Source organism: Mandrillus leucophaeus, unplaced genomic scaffold, assembly GCF_000951045.1.
Source record: "Mandrillus leucophaeus isolate KB7577 unplaced genomic scaffold, Mleu.le_1.0 Scaffold68, whole genome shotgun sequence".
Taxonomy (NCBI): Eukaryota; Metazoa; Chordata; class Mammalia; order Primates; family Cercopithecidae; genus Mandrillus; species Mandrillus leucophaeus.
This window is the reverse complement of record NW_012107363.1, coordinates 2,598,390-2,612,358: the sequence shown is the minus strand read 5'-3', so window position 1 is coordinate 2,612,358 and position 13,969 is coordinate 2,598,390. Positions and strand designations below refer to the sequence as shown.

Below are 13,969 nucleotides of genomic sequence, written 5' to 3'. Positions count from 1 at the left end.
TTCCAGCTCTTCTACTCTCTGGCGGCAGAGGGTGAGCGTTCGGCGTGCTGAGGTTTTCTTCCCGGTTCTGTGATCTCTGCTCATCTCTGCCTTTTGTTTGATTCGCAGCAACAAGTTGTTCTTGACGGTTTTCTCCTCACGTTCCCATGTACTTGGGCTTTTTCTCCCCAGGATTACCGTACATCTGTCTTAGTAAAAAACGAATCAGGGAGTATTCAAGGAATTCCCAGTTTTAATTATAATCTCATTTCTTTGTAGTCAGAGTCGAACAAGCACTTTGTCGGTCGAGTTGGGCGTTCGTCTGACACCCCAGCTCGCCACGGTGGGCCGCATTGTGGGGGGGCTGCATTGTGGGGGGGTGGTGCATTGTCGGGGGGGCCGCATTGTGGGGGAGGTGGCGCATTGTCGGGGGGCTACATTGTCTGTGGGGGCCGCATTGTCTGGGGGGCGCATTGTGAGGGGCCTGCATTGTCTGGGGGGGATGCCTCTTGTTCCTCCAGCCTTGCTCAGGGTGCCCCGGGCACTCGGGCTGTCCTGGCAGCAGGTTATTCTTTGTGAAGCTCACGGGAATGGGGCTGTGGTGAAACATTGTCTTCTGGGTCTTCAGAAACAGCTGGGAGGGGCCGACCACTGTTGCTGTGGCTCTTGGTTTGGTTGAAGTGACACTGAAGTGATAACAGCTGTCCCAGCCGCACGCTCCCTGTCTGATGGTAGCTGGGAAGTGCTGCGTCCTCAGACTCAGGGATCGAAAGCGAGTCTCAACGCTTTATTTTAAAACAGGGTGTGTACATGTTGGGAGAGTGGAAGGAGGGGTGGGCGTGGCATTCCTGGGTTCTTTGTTTCTAATACTCATGAGGCCTAAGTCTGATTTGTTTAAAATAACACAGAAATGCTGGGACTGTGTTGTTAGTCAGTTTGTGCTGCCATCACAGAATACCACAGACTGGGTGGCTGAAACAACATGCATTCAGATGGTCCTGGAGGCTGCACGTCCAAGACCCAGGTGTCGCCAGGGTTGGTGCCTGGTGAGGGCTGTCTTCTCAAAGTCGGCTCCCCTCCGACGGCCTTCACACAGCCTTTCTTCTGTGCCCGTGCAGTCTCTTCTTAGAGGGACACTAACGCTATAGGACCAGGACCTAAGCGGGAGGGTGGAGCATGGGAGGGCAAGGCCCGGGGCAGGAGACACAGGGGTATGTTCTGCCACCCTCATGTGTTTGGCTGTGGTGGGGGCAGCAGGGTGGAGGTGGAAGGAGGACCACTGCCCGTTCCCCCGCAGAGAGAGGCGGAGGTTGGGAAGGATGAGGGGACTGCCTGTGTGAGTGTGTGTGTTTTTAGAGGAAGGGTTTAGGAGTTAGGCCAAGGTGTGTCGTCTTGTGTCCCTGGCCGCTCTTCCTCTGCCTTTCTCCCGCGGGATGTGTGTGGGTTCATTTGTCCCTGGGGTAGGAGGGTGGGAAGGAGTCCTTGACTCATCACCTTCTGAAAGGGTTTGTGATCTCCAGAGGGTTGCAGACAGCAGGTTGAGGGACTCATGTTGGAGATGAAGGGGAAAGGGTCTGGGCGCTGGGGTTTTGCCCGTGACACTGAGGGTCTCTCTGTCCCCTCAGCTCCAGTGAGCCCCGCAGTGCAGCTGCGTCCCAGGTGTCTCACTGGCCTCCCCTCAGCTCCAGTGCCGTGCACATAATGGCCCTCAGATGAGACGGGCAGACAGCTCACCTTCTCCGAGGGTCGCTGTCTGGCCAAAGAGTCTTGTCACTCGGTTCTGGTGCTGTCTCACATGCACGTTCTGATTTCTTGTCTGATCCCTGCCCCTGTAATTCTGTCAGAGGTCACGGACAGAGCCCTTGGCAGTGGAGAGAGGTGCCAGTGATGGGATGGGGCAGACAAAGGATGCCAGCTGGCAGCTGACCCTGGACCTCCGTGGTGGGAGACGGTGGGGAGTGATGAGAACTGCCCCGTGTTGTCCCTTGCTGGCCCATCTGCGTGGAGACTGCTTCTGTGGTCCTGCCGCTGTTGCTTGCCCACATGCAAGTCCAGAGTTGCTAGATCTTTCCATCTTTCAAAGGAAGCCAGGCATCAATTTTATGCAGAATGTGTATGAGTTTTATGTATCAGCAATTAACTCCAATTTAACACTGTCCTGGCTAAACCGAACATGAGGGGCTAGAAGGCAGGCCCCTGGTCTGAGAGCTCTGGACGGTGCTGAGCCGAGTGAGTGTCTCACAGATGGACGAGGGGCTCCTGAAAAAGAGCCAATCCCCTTCCCTTCCTGGGCCTCCCCTTGCCAGCCGGGCCGGAGCTGCTCTAACTGCCTTCTGTTCCTCAGACACTTGGGGCTGGCTTTTGCGTCAATGATGTTTTTCTTTCCTGGACGGTTCTTCTCTCTGAGATGTGCATGGCTAGTTATTAATTTAAGTCAACCCCTGGACAGGCTTTCTCTGCCTGCCCAGCTGCTTTTCCACATAACCCTATCTTAGATCTCCATGTGGTCTTTGTTACAAGCTTCTTACCAGCAGCCCTGTGTTCTGCTGGAATCTCAGCATCTAGACCGACAGCCAGCACACGGCAAGTGCTCGTTCAGTACAAGTAGAGGGAAAGGCTAAGCGCAGTGGCTCACACCTATAATCCCAGCACTTGGGGAGGCCACGGTGGGTGGATCACTTGAGCCCGGGAGTTTGAGACCAGCCTGGGCAACATGGTGAAACCCCATTTCTACAAAAAGTACAAAAATTAACCAGGCGTAGTGGCACTCACCTGTGGTCCCAGCTACTCCGGAGGCCAAGATGGGAGGATCAGCTGTGCCCAGGAGCTCAAGACTGCAATGAACTGTGATCACAACACAGCACTCCAGCCAAGGGACAGAGTGAGACCCTGTCTTTAAAACAAGAAAAAAATGCCCAGGGAAAGAAGAAATGGGTTGTGATTTATGTTTTATTTTTTCAATTAATATCTACAATTAAAACATGCTTTTTTGCTGTTGTTATTCTCGACAGTGAAGAGGAAGAAAAGTTCCAAATCCGAGGCCAAGGGCACTGTGTCGAAAGTCACTGGGAAAAAAATCACCAAGATCATCAGTCTGGGAAAGAAGAAGCCATCCACAGACGAGCAGACCTCCTCGGCTGAGGAAGACGTTCCCACGTGCGGTAAGACTGTGCTTCCCGGAGACGAGCAGTGTGCACCCAAGTGGGTTTCCTTTCCTCCTGCAGTGTCGGTACCCAGTTCCTCCAAGGCTCATTAATTGGAGCTCTTTTGCATTGGACTTGAAATCATTCAAATTTCAATGTATTCAATGTATTAAATGTTTGCATTTTTACCTCTTATTCATACAAGACTTTGTAGGCATTTGAGATGATCTCTAAGGTTCTTTCAAGAAAAACAAATATTTCCCTTTGATCCTCTGAAGGTCCCCCAAATCCCCTGGAAGTGTTTTTAAAGGACAACATACGCAGGGGCTGCTGGTAAACAAAGGATTATGGGAAAACCTTTACAGAACTAAGGCCAGTCCTTTCCCTTGGGCAAAGTGATAAAACTAAGCTTCCTTATGACGTCACCGTGTTAGTCACTTTCCTGTTGCTGCCAAAGGAATGCCTGAGGCTGGGTAATTTATAAAGAGAGAGGTTTATCCGGCTCATGGTTCTGCAGGCTGTACAAGTATGGTGCCAGTGTCTGCACAGCTTGCAATGAGGCCTCAGGAAGCTTTTACTCATGGCAGGGGCAGAGGCGACACTGGTGTGTCACATGGCAGGAGAGAGAGGAGCAGGTGCCAGAGTCCTTTAAACCATCAGATCTCACAGGAACTACTGGTTTGAGAACTCCCTCATTACTACAGGGAAGGCAGCAAGCCATTCATGCAGGATCCGCTGCCGTGGCCCAAGCACCTCCCACCAGGCCGGCCCCCCACACAGGGATCACATTTCAACATGAGATTTGGAGGGGAGAAATATCCGAACTATACCAATTACATTTCTCAAACTGAAGTTTCAAATCCAGTCTAACACACTGACCATCTCCCCGGTCAGTCTTTCATCCAATAAGTAAGATTTGAGCAGCTGCCTTTTGGTGACCACAACAGCCCTGGCCCCCCATGGCTTCCAGTCTGATAGCAAAAGATAAGTACAAGACCAGTTATCACAGAAACATGTGTGTAATAACTGGCTGTGGTCGGCGATAGGAGGGAAAGCCCAAGAGGCCATGAGAGGATCATAGGAACCTCAGCAGGCCGGGGGGAGCCAGCATTGTGGGGTGGTCTCCATGAAGACATGGGTGAGAGTTTCCATCCAGAATGCTTTCTAGACTATCAGGTTCAGAGGAACCGTGCAGCTCTTCCTAGGAGGTAAACTTGATGAGCTACGTTTTTGAAGAATTAGGAATGTGCTGTCATTTTGCTTGTGTACTGTTGCGGCTCACTCAGCTCCCCGCAGTGTAAGCCCATCATTCCTTCTATTTGAATAGTCATTCTAGTCACCCCCACCCCTTATCGAGCACCCGTTATGTCCAACGTGTCGGGTTTTATTTTGAGATGCCAAAAGATGCCTCGTTCAGTTCCTGCCCCACAGCGCCTAGATGGGGCTATATACACAAAGATAAATGCATTCAACAGATCTCACGTCCCAGCGGTGTGAGCTCATGCTACGAGGATAGTACAGAGGGTGGGCCATGGTGATCAGGAGGAGGGATGGATTGCAGGGGCAGATGAGAGGCGCTGCGGCGTGCACTGTCTTGAGGGAAAGATGGGCAAAGTCTGCACTCCTCGGCAGCTTTCACAGTGTGATCCAGGAAGTTCATGATACCAATTTCTGGGGGATACAACGAAGTTGTCTGGGCAGACAGAAGTGAAGGCCTCATGTGCTTGAAGGAGTCTTGCGGAGGGGTCCTGTTGAAACAGCTGTCTATGGGGTTGGGTTAGGAGGGAAGGCCATCACCATAAGGGAACCCGTGACCGAGGAGCCTGGTGCATTCCAAGCTCCCTGAACTTGGTCAAATTTGAGTCACAGAAGCAGGCCAGTTGGTACTGATATTTTTCCACTACCCTCCCTTCCCTCCCTAAATAAGGCGAGAGCTGAAAGGGCAGCCACCCTGCTGAAATGCTGTCAGAGGAAACAGCTGCAGCACAGAATGGGGAGAGGGAATGTGTTGGTGCCCCAGTGCTGGGCCCCGTTGACCTCTGCCTTTCTTGGAGCGCCTGGAAGGTGGGACTGCCTCACATCAGCCCTTGAGAGTCAGCGATTAAAAACAGAAAGTGGGAATTAGGGATTAAATACAGGAGTTAGGAATTAAAAATAGAAGGCGGGAAATAGGGATTAAATATAGGAGTTAGGGATTAAAAACAAAGTGGGAATTAGGGATTAAATACAGGAGTTAGGGATTAAAAACAGAAAGTGGGAATTAGGGATTAAGTACAGGAGTTAGGGATTAAAAATAGAAAGCGAGCATTAGCCAACAAGAAGGGAACTGTTCTTTTTTTTTTTTTTTTAAATGCTCTAGGTCAGTGGAGGAAATAGAAATTCTTCCTTGAAAAACAATTAAACATTAACATGAAAGGCAATTGCAAGACTTTGGCCCAAACCCCTCCATTTACAAAGGAGAGCACTGAAGCTCAGAGAGCTCATGTGGCTTGCTCGGAGCCACACAGCGCGCTGGGAGCAGAGACAGCCTCTGACCCAACTCTGCTGGTTCCCCGTCCCACAGGCCCTCCCCTATCCCTTCCCCCAAAGATCTGAACCCTCCCTTGGCTCCTGATAAATAGCTGCGATTGTGCTCGGGATTCGTGATTCGACGCTGCGGTAAACCCTCCTCTTGGGCACTTTCTTGGAAGCCCAGTTGGCCACTCAGGGAGCAGCAGGAATACTGGATCCACAGCATCTCATTAGACACATGGATTCCCATCAAACTGCTTAGTGGACGACTTCTGCTTCAATAGTAACAGAACATCCTCTGTCCACAAGAGTTTAAAGCTGTCATCCAGTTCTTTGCAGGGGAAAGGGGAGAGGGGAGGAGCTCTTACAAAAATAAAGGGGCAACAGTGACCATTTTCAGTTATTTTGGTACAGCTGCAAAGTTTCAAGCAGAAAAAAGGAGCTGGAGGAAGGCCCGAGAGACCGAGCCTGCCAAGCTGAGCCTCTGCAGCTGCTGCTCTCTGCTCCAGGGAGATGAAGGGCTGAGCGGGACTGGCCGGAAGTGCAGTGCTGCTGAGCCCACAGGACAGAGCTCCCGGGAGCCACTGAAAGCAGAGTTCAAATCCCAGCCCCTCCACACAGTGCAGCTGGGTCAGCCGTGCCCCAAAATGCAGGACAGAGCTGCTGTGAGGGCCTTGCTTGTGGAGGCAGGGGAGGGAAGGCCCTCTGCAGGTGCTTGCCGGCCGGAAAGGTTTTGGGGGGGTTTTGGGCCAAAGTCTCTCAATTGCCTTTCATATTAATATGACAAGGATTGCAGCCTGGCTGGCTGGGTCCGCCCGCCTAACCCTGCAATGCCTATTGAGTGGCGTTGAGTGACGCGTTTAGCATTGGGCAGGTCAGCTCAGCACACAGCCACGTAAGTAATGTGATCTGAGACACGCGCAAAGGCCCCTGACCAAAATATATCTTTTTTTTTTTTTGAGATAGAGTCTTGCTCTGTCGCCCAGGCTGGAGTGCAGTGGCGCGATCTCAGCTCACTGCAAGCTCCACCTCCCAGGTTCACGCCATTCTCCTGCCTCAGCCTCCCAAGTAGCTGGGACTACAGGCACCTGCCACCATGCCCAGCTAATTTGTTGTATTTTAGTAGAGACGGGGTTTCACCATGTTAGTCAGGATGGTCTCGATCTCCTGACTCTTGATCCACCTGCTTCGGCCTCCCAAAGAGCTGGGATTACAGGTGTGAGCCACTGCGCCCGGCCCCAAAATTTATCTCTTATTTGTCCTTCTCCTGTGCTTACAAGTCCTGGAATTATTGTCATTTTATGAATTAAGCTGTCGTTACCAGGAAATGCATTTCCATCTTTCTCTCTCTTCCCCATCCCTATTTCCGCCTGTGGCTGGGACTGTGGCATCTTTTGACTGGTTCACCTCGTTCTACTCTGCATCCCCCACCAGGCCACCAGATGGAAGTTTTGAAACGTTAAACTAATCGTATCACATTCTGTGTTGAGAAAAACCAAAAGTGCCTCCGTTGTTGCCAGTTCAGGGCCTCTAACAAAGCCGTCCCCACTTCACTCTTCCACCTTCTACATGACTGGCGTAAGAACAGGGGCTGACTGGCTCACTGCCCGTGTCCACAGCACCGTGCAGAGCTTGGCAGACGATACCAGCTCAGTACCTACTTGTTGAATGCATGCATTCCTTTAAGCAAATTGCTTCACCTCTGGGAATCTCAGGCTCCTCCATCTATGAAATCACTCAATACTTCAATTCCTTGTTTTTCATAAAAACTGAGGATAAAATACATGAAACACTGAGCTCAGTGCCCAGCCCATTGTTTCTGCTCAGTACATGGTCGCTGTGATTATCCTCCATGTGTTCATCTGACATGTTTTTTAAAAACATCACCTGAGCACACCGGACCTACCCAAGGCTGGGTAAATGCGACGTCAGACGAGTGAATCATGAGAAACGGAGAGGCTGAGAGAAAGGAAAGGCCACAGGGTGCAAGTCGGAGGCTTCCTGGAGCCTGGCTACGTAGCCATTCCCAGGGTCCCTTTCACCTGAAATGTTCTGTGACTTTATGAAGCTCTTTCAATGGCAGGTTTTTTTCAGCAGACATTCAGGAAAGTTAGATACATCTCAGTTGGTATCATAATCCACCTCCATGAAAACTAGACGAAGCCAGGCACTGTAGCACGCAGCTGGAATCCCCGCTACTCGGGAGGCTGAGGTGAGAGGATCGCTTGATGCCAGGAGTTTAAGACCAGCCTCAGCAACATAGCAAGGCCCCACCTCCAAAAAAGAAATCAGATGAAGTCTGATAAAAGGGCAGGAAGGCATTCTGAGTCCAAGAGCCACCGTGACAGGCTGTAGGTGTACCAGCTCCTCTGCCCCTGGCCTCGTAGAGGACACACTGCGAAGAGCGGGAAGGCGGCTTTGGCTTCGGCAGGCCCGTGATCAGCTGCCAGCAGTTTCCTGACATTTGGTTTCTCTAAAAGCTGCTTCTTGATGCTCCTCTTGCAGGCCCATCTCCTCCTAGCTGATCAAAAACAAATACTTGCCAAGATACAACGAACAGTTACATTGGGATAAAACGTCTCTCAAAAGTGTTGAACGTTTTGTCCACATGTAACCAAAGCACAGTAGCCTCTGGGGTAGACAGGCACTATCATTTCCCTTCCTAAAGAGAATGAATCAATGGAAGCTTGGCCACACTTCTGAAAGCCTTCTCCTGCCTGCTCCTCTGCAGCTGCCGGAATTTGAGAGCCACCTGGCACTGAGACCCGCGACGCCCCGTATCCGGAACAGCTGACCGGGAGGGTTTATATCTGTTCCCCTCCATCTGTATTTATTGTTTGTTTAATCTTCAGGCTGTAAAGCTAGTTTTATATTTTTAGTGAAATCTCCTCATGCACTCTTGCCATAGTGTTGCAAGAACCTGCGCTCTTTCCTTTGAATTTGGAGCAGAAATCAGCTGAAAACATTAAACTCACAAATTTTTAAAATTCAGTAACACCCTACCATAATATGGTAAGTGGGATCCAAAAATAAAATGGCTTCTATCTGGACCTGCCTTGTTAAGTAGTTAAATCTTAAGACGCCCTGGGTGAGCCTTGAAGCTCCCGCCTGCAGTTCTTGCTGCAGGAGCCAAGCTGGGCCCGTCCTGGCTGCACTCTAGCACCACCTGGTGGTGGATGTCGCTCCAGCGTAAATATTCCTGGAGCTGACGGGGTCCTAGGCAGCACTGATTTCATCAGCCAGGCTAATAATGGGGGGTCCAGAGGACCCCCTGACTCTAGACTCCTTAGATGAGGTTGTCTGCCATTTCCTGTGTGGCCTCTTCATGTTCCCTACCCAGAATGTAGGAACTTTGGGCCTCCCCATTTTGAGAAATGGGGGCAGGGGGCTGGATGGGGTAGGGGCAGTCGCTGAACACAGACAGGTGACGGTGGAGCCACCTGCTGCTGTGAACAGGTCTGTTACCCAGGGGATTTTTTTGGGGGGGGGAAATTTGGGGGCATTATGATAATTTCATATAAAGTCATTTTCTAAATAAAATGTGATCTGTCCAATATAATCATCCCTTTTATGGCTGGAATGTCAAGAAATTCATAGTGTCTGGTGGCTTTGGGCCAGATTCTGTCAGGGAAGGAGACACCATGAGAGTCCATGTCCCTTTTCGGGACCAGGTGCCCTGTGGCTGGGTATCGGGGCCAGGCCCCCTGTGGCTGGAGATTGGGGCCGGGCCCTCTGTGGCTGGGGATCGGGACCGGGTCCCCTGTGGCTGGGGATCGGGGCGGGCGCCCTGTGGCTGGGGATCAGGACCGGGTCCCCTGTGGCTGGGGATTGGGGCCGGGTCCCTGTGGTTGGGGATCGGGGACGGGTCCCTGTGACTGGGGATCAGGACCGGGTCCCCTGTGGCTGGAGATCGGGCCGGGCGCCCTGTGGCTGGGGATCGGGGCCAGGTCCCCTGTGACTGAGGATCGGGACTGGGTCCCCTGTGGCGGGGGATTGGGGCCAGGTCCCTGTGGTTGGGGATCGGGGACGGGTCCCTGTGACTGGGGATCGGGACCGGGTCCCCTGTGGCTGGGGATCGGGGCCGGGTCCCTGTGACTGAGGATCGAGACCGGGTCCCCTGTGGCTGGGGATCGGGCCGGGCGCCTGTGGCTGGGGATCGGGGCCGGGTGCCGTGTGGCTGGGGGTCGGGGTAGGCTAGGGATCGGGGCCGGGCTGGGGTTCGGGGCCAGGCCCCCTGTGGTTGGGAATTGCCACCCCACTGCAGAGTCCATGCCCTCTTGGGGACTGGGTCCTCTGTGGTTGGGAATCGGACTGGGTCCTCTGTGGTTGGGAATCGGACTGAGTCCTTTGTGGTTGGGAATTGCTGCCCCGCTGCACTGTACAGTCTCTGTCATTGAGGTCACTGGCATTTCAATTCTCGGTTTCTTCCACTCCTTCTACGGGCCCCGTGAAGGGGTCCCTGGGCCCTGACCGCTCCAGAGCACGGGCTGTTTTCCTTGCCCTGTAGCTTACTGCTCCTTTTCAGAAACCGTTCTGGGGCATGTTATCTTAATGCACCTCAGTATGTGAAGTGATTTGAGGGGAGTCCTTGCCTCCCTTTTCCTTTTAGATACACCTTTACGTTTGTCAACTCATGCTCAAAACATACTTAGGATTGATACAGTTGGCTGTCATTGTGTGAAAGTCTAAAAATGTAAAAATGTTGGCTTTCAGCATGAGTGGTTACTCTAGATGGTATCAGAGCCATGGTGAGCACGTGGTTCCCAGCGCTGGCACTCGGATGCTCAGATATGATAGTTGACCTCTTTTTAAGTAGAGGTTTCTTTTTTCTTTTTAAAGAATAACTGTATTGGCTGGTAATCCCAGCACTTTGGGAGGCCGAGGCGGGCGGATCACAAAGTCAGGAGATCAAGACCATCCTGGCTAACACGGTGAAACCCCATCTCTACTAAAAATACAAAAAATTAGCCGGGCATGGTGGCGGGCGCCTGTAGTCCCAGCTATTCAGGAGGCGGAGGTAGGAGAAGGGTGCGAACCCGGGAGGCGGAGCTTGCAGTGAGCCGAGATGGCACCACTGCACTCCAGTCTGGGCGACAGAGCGAGACTCCATCTCAAAAAAAAAAAAAAAGAATAAATGTATTGAAACTGTGTCGTTTACAAATAGCATTTTACAGAGCAAAAATAGTGATATAAGGCCTCCGGTTGTATGCATATTAACAGCTCTTTATCTGCTGTCTTTGACTCCCAGCAGGGGTTCAGGTCTGGCTTTGCTGTGTGGTCTTGGACAAGATACTTCACAGTATCTGGGAGTTAACGTCCTCCTTCAAGAAGTAAAACCTCTGAGACCCTTTCCTACTTTGATTCTGAAGCCTCTTCGCCTCCCTGCAGCCCTCCTAAGTGTCTGAAGTACAAGGAGCTTGGATCGAGTGTAGTTTGCTCTCTGAACACAAGAGGGCGGCCACGGCACAGGCCTTGGAGCCTCAGCCTGGCGCCTCCTTTTTCTGTCACTCCCTAAGGACAGCAGCCCACACACCCCAGATGAAAGTTTTAGTTCCAGAAGAAGCAGTGTGCATTTCTCGTCAGTGTGTGTTGGTAGAAATGACGTCACATTCAGCCAATGAAAATTTAGACTTTATAAGTGTGTACCTAGTAAGCCACTGAACCAGTATTTGTAAGTTGTAAAGCATCGTTCTGGGTCCTGAACATACCTCTCTCTTTTTTTTTTTTTTTTTGGTCTTTGTAGCATTTATCTATTGCTAATAAAGTGTGTAAGACTGAGAACATAAAAGCAGTAAGAAACATCCTCCAAAACGCTTTTGGAAAGGCATTTTAATTGATTTTTTTTTCTTTTTTTCTTTTTCTTTTTTTTTTTTTTAGCGACAGGGTCTTACTGTGTTGTCCAGGCTGATCTTGAACTCCTAATCTCAGGTGATCTTCCTACCCTGGCCTCACAAGTAGCTGGGACTACTATTGGCTGGAAAAGGAATCTAAAAAATCAGAATTGGAAAGGATGTATCTTGTTTTGTTTCTTAATGTTTTTGAGGCAGGGGTGTGTGTGTGTGTGTGTGTGTGTGCATGTGTGAACTAAAGAAGTAGCTGAACTTCAGTTGGGAGTCTGGTACTTCCTTTTCTCCCACTATCAACATTTTATATGCTATTTAACTCGCTTTCTAAATCTTAAAGGGGCAGTGATTTACTAGCAATATGGTGTGGTCGGAAGGTACAGCCACCCTGATACCTATTTTTTCATGCCTTGTTATTTCTAGAAGAATCCATTTCATGTTTGTAACAAGTGAAAATGGTCCATTTCCTGTATTTGAGAAGGTTTTTTTTTTTTTTTTTAAATGAGGATAATAATTTTTCCTGTCATTCTGCCACTCCTGTCTCTGTGGTATACTGAAGATGTTGTGCCATAGCAGAGACACAGATCACAAACTTTCATGTACATTCAGACTTTAGAGTTTAGATTTCCTCTGGGCAGCTTCACCAGTCACTTTGCAGTTTCAGGAGCAGAAAGGCGGCAGGTGCGTCCTCAGCCTCGGGTGGGAACCTGCCCCCGGGGCCTCTGCCATTGGTAGGCTGCTTCCAGCACTGGGGATCTTAGTGCCTCCCAGGGCCTCCTATTTCTTGGAAAGTTTTCATTTTTAGATAGTTTTTGTTTCTTCATGTTAAGCCAAAAATCTGCCTGCCTGTGACTCTTACCCTGCTTGTATCATTTGCAGCTCCTCAAAATAAATGAAATCCTTTTCCGGTTTGAAGGCACCTGTTGTGCCCCCATCCTGGCCATCCGAAACCCGATGGCTTGTTCACTTCTCACGTGCTCTAGGTGAATTCCATAGTCCCACATCAACACTAGACGTCTGGTAACTGGTTCTTCGCATGTGTTGAATTAGGGGCTTCCAGATGCGGTCTGTTGGTGCAATGAAAAGCCCCCAAAACTTGAGATGCTATAGCTCTCCTAGTTTATGTGAATTTGCATTTAAAGCTTGATCGATCGTGTGAGGGACTTGTTTTACCCACACTCCCATCCCTGGGCCTCCTCAGTGCGACTCTGGATGTCTTCACCGCGCCTGGTCTTGTCTGAGGCGGCTGACGTGTGGCTTGTCTCCCCGCAGGCTATCTGAACGTGCTCTCCAACAGCCGCTGGCGGGAGCGCTGGTGCCGAGTGAAGGATAACAAGCTCATTTTCCACAAGGACAGGACCGACCTGAAGACCCACATTGTGTCTATTCCCCTCCGTGGCTGCGAGGTGATCCCGGGTTTGGATTCTAAACATCCCCTGACGTTCCGGCTGCTGCGCAATGGCCAGGAGGTTGCAGTATTGGAGGTAGGGTGTTTCCCGGGGGCTGCACTCCACAGGGGGACACACGCGGTGATTCTCCTTCCAAATGCTGAACGCTGACTCCTCTGTCAAAATTCCTCCCATCTTGCTGACTGCAGCTCTTTTCGGCCCACCCCCTTTTCTCTCACTGCCCAGGCTGGGAGTCTCTGCTTTGCTTCTTGCCTCAGTTTTTTTTCTGGGAGATACGACAATGCCAGGACCCCAGCACCACTTTCTCCCCATTTGCACACGTCAGATTGACTTGCCTCCTTGTCTGAGTTCCTCTTTATGCCTGTTTGCAGAGAAATTACATACACAATCCCACAGAGTACATTGCTTCTCTAAAGTACCTGGAAAACAACTTGTTTTAAAATTTCCAAGAAAGCTCTTTCCGTCATATGAGCTCTTTGAAGTGGTGGTAAATGTTTCCTTTGCAATGTTCTTGACCTCTTTACAGATGGAAGACTTTTTGGGGCCATCTGAATGCCTTGTAGATGGCGGCCAGTGGGCCACACGACACAGAAACTGAAAGAGCACCTTTGCTGTTTCAGAGCCCTGGGCTTGGTGCACGCTTTGTTATTTGTTTGGCTGCTTCACTAGAATTTCTTATTCATGAAAGCAGAAAAGACAGTTAAAACTTAGAGCTACATACTCAAAACTTTCATTATTGAAAGTTTTTCGTTTTTCATCATAGAAAACGTTCTGTTGATGTTTTCTGCCCTGTTTTAGACCTTTTTTTCCTGTGATTTTTCCCTTTATTTCTGAGTCTTTTCCCCCACTTAGTGTTATTATGACTAAGATACACACACACACACAGAGATAGATCCATGCATTCACACGTCAGATGGTCGCGGCGTCCATGTCAATGCACCTCATGCTGTAGAATCGATAGAAACCAGTTCACGCGAGGTGTGGTGGGTGGCTGGTGTGTGGCAGAAACTCACCTGGTGTGGAGCCTGCTCTAAATGCCTGCTCAGTGATGCTCATCGGCGGAGGAGAGAGTGCCAGGGGCTGC

At 50.5% G+C, this 13,969-nt stretch overlaps 1 protein-coding gene across 2 annotated transcripts in view; it reads left to right on the top strand.

The window, feature by feature from the left end:
• Window positions 1-13,969, top strand: part of AFAP1 (actin filament associated protein 1) — a 137,083-nt gene that overhangs the window by 65,444 nt on the left and 57,670 nt on the right. For both annotated transcript variants that reach the window (XM_012002172.1, XM_012002171.1), the window contains 2 exons: window positions 2,991-3,140; window positions 12,749-12,960. In XM_012002172.1, the coding sequence (XP_011857562.1) occupies window positions 2,991-3,140; window positions 12,749-12,960 (362 nt within the window). The remainder of the gene's footprint in view (window positions 1-2,990; window positions 3,141-12,748; window positions 12,961-13,969) is intronic.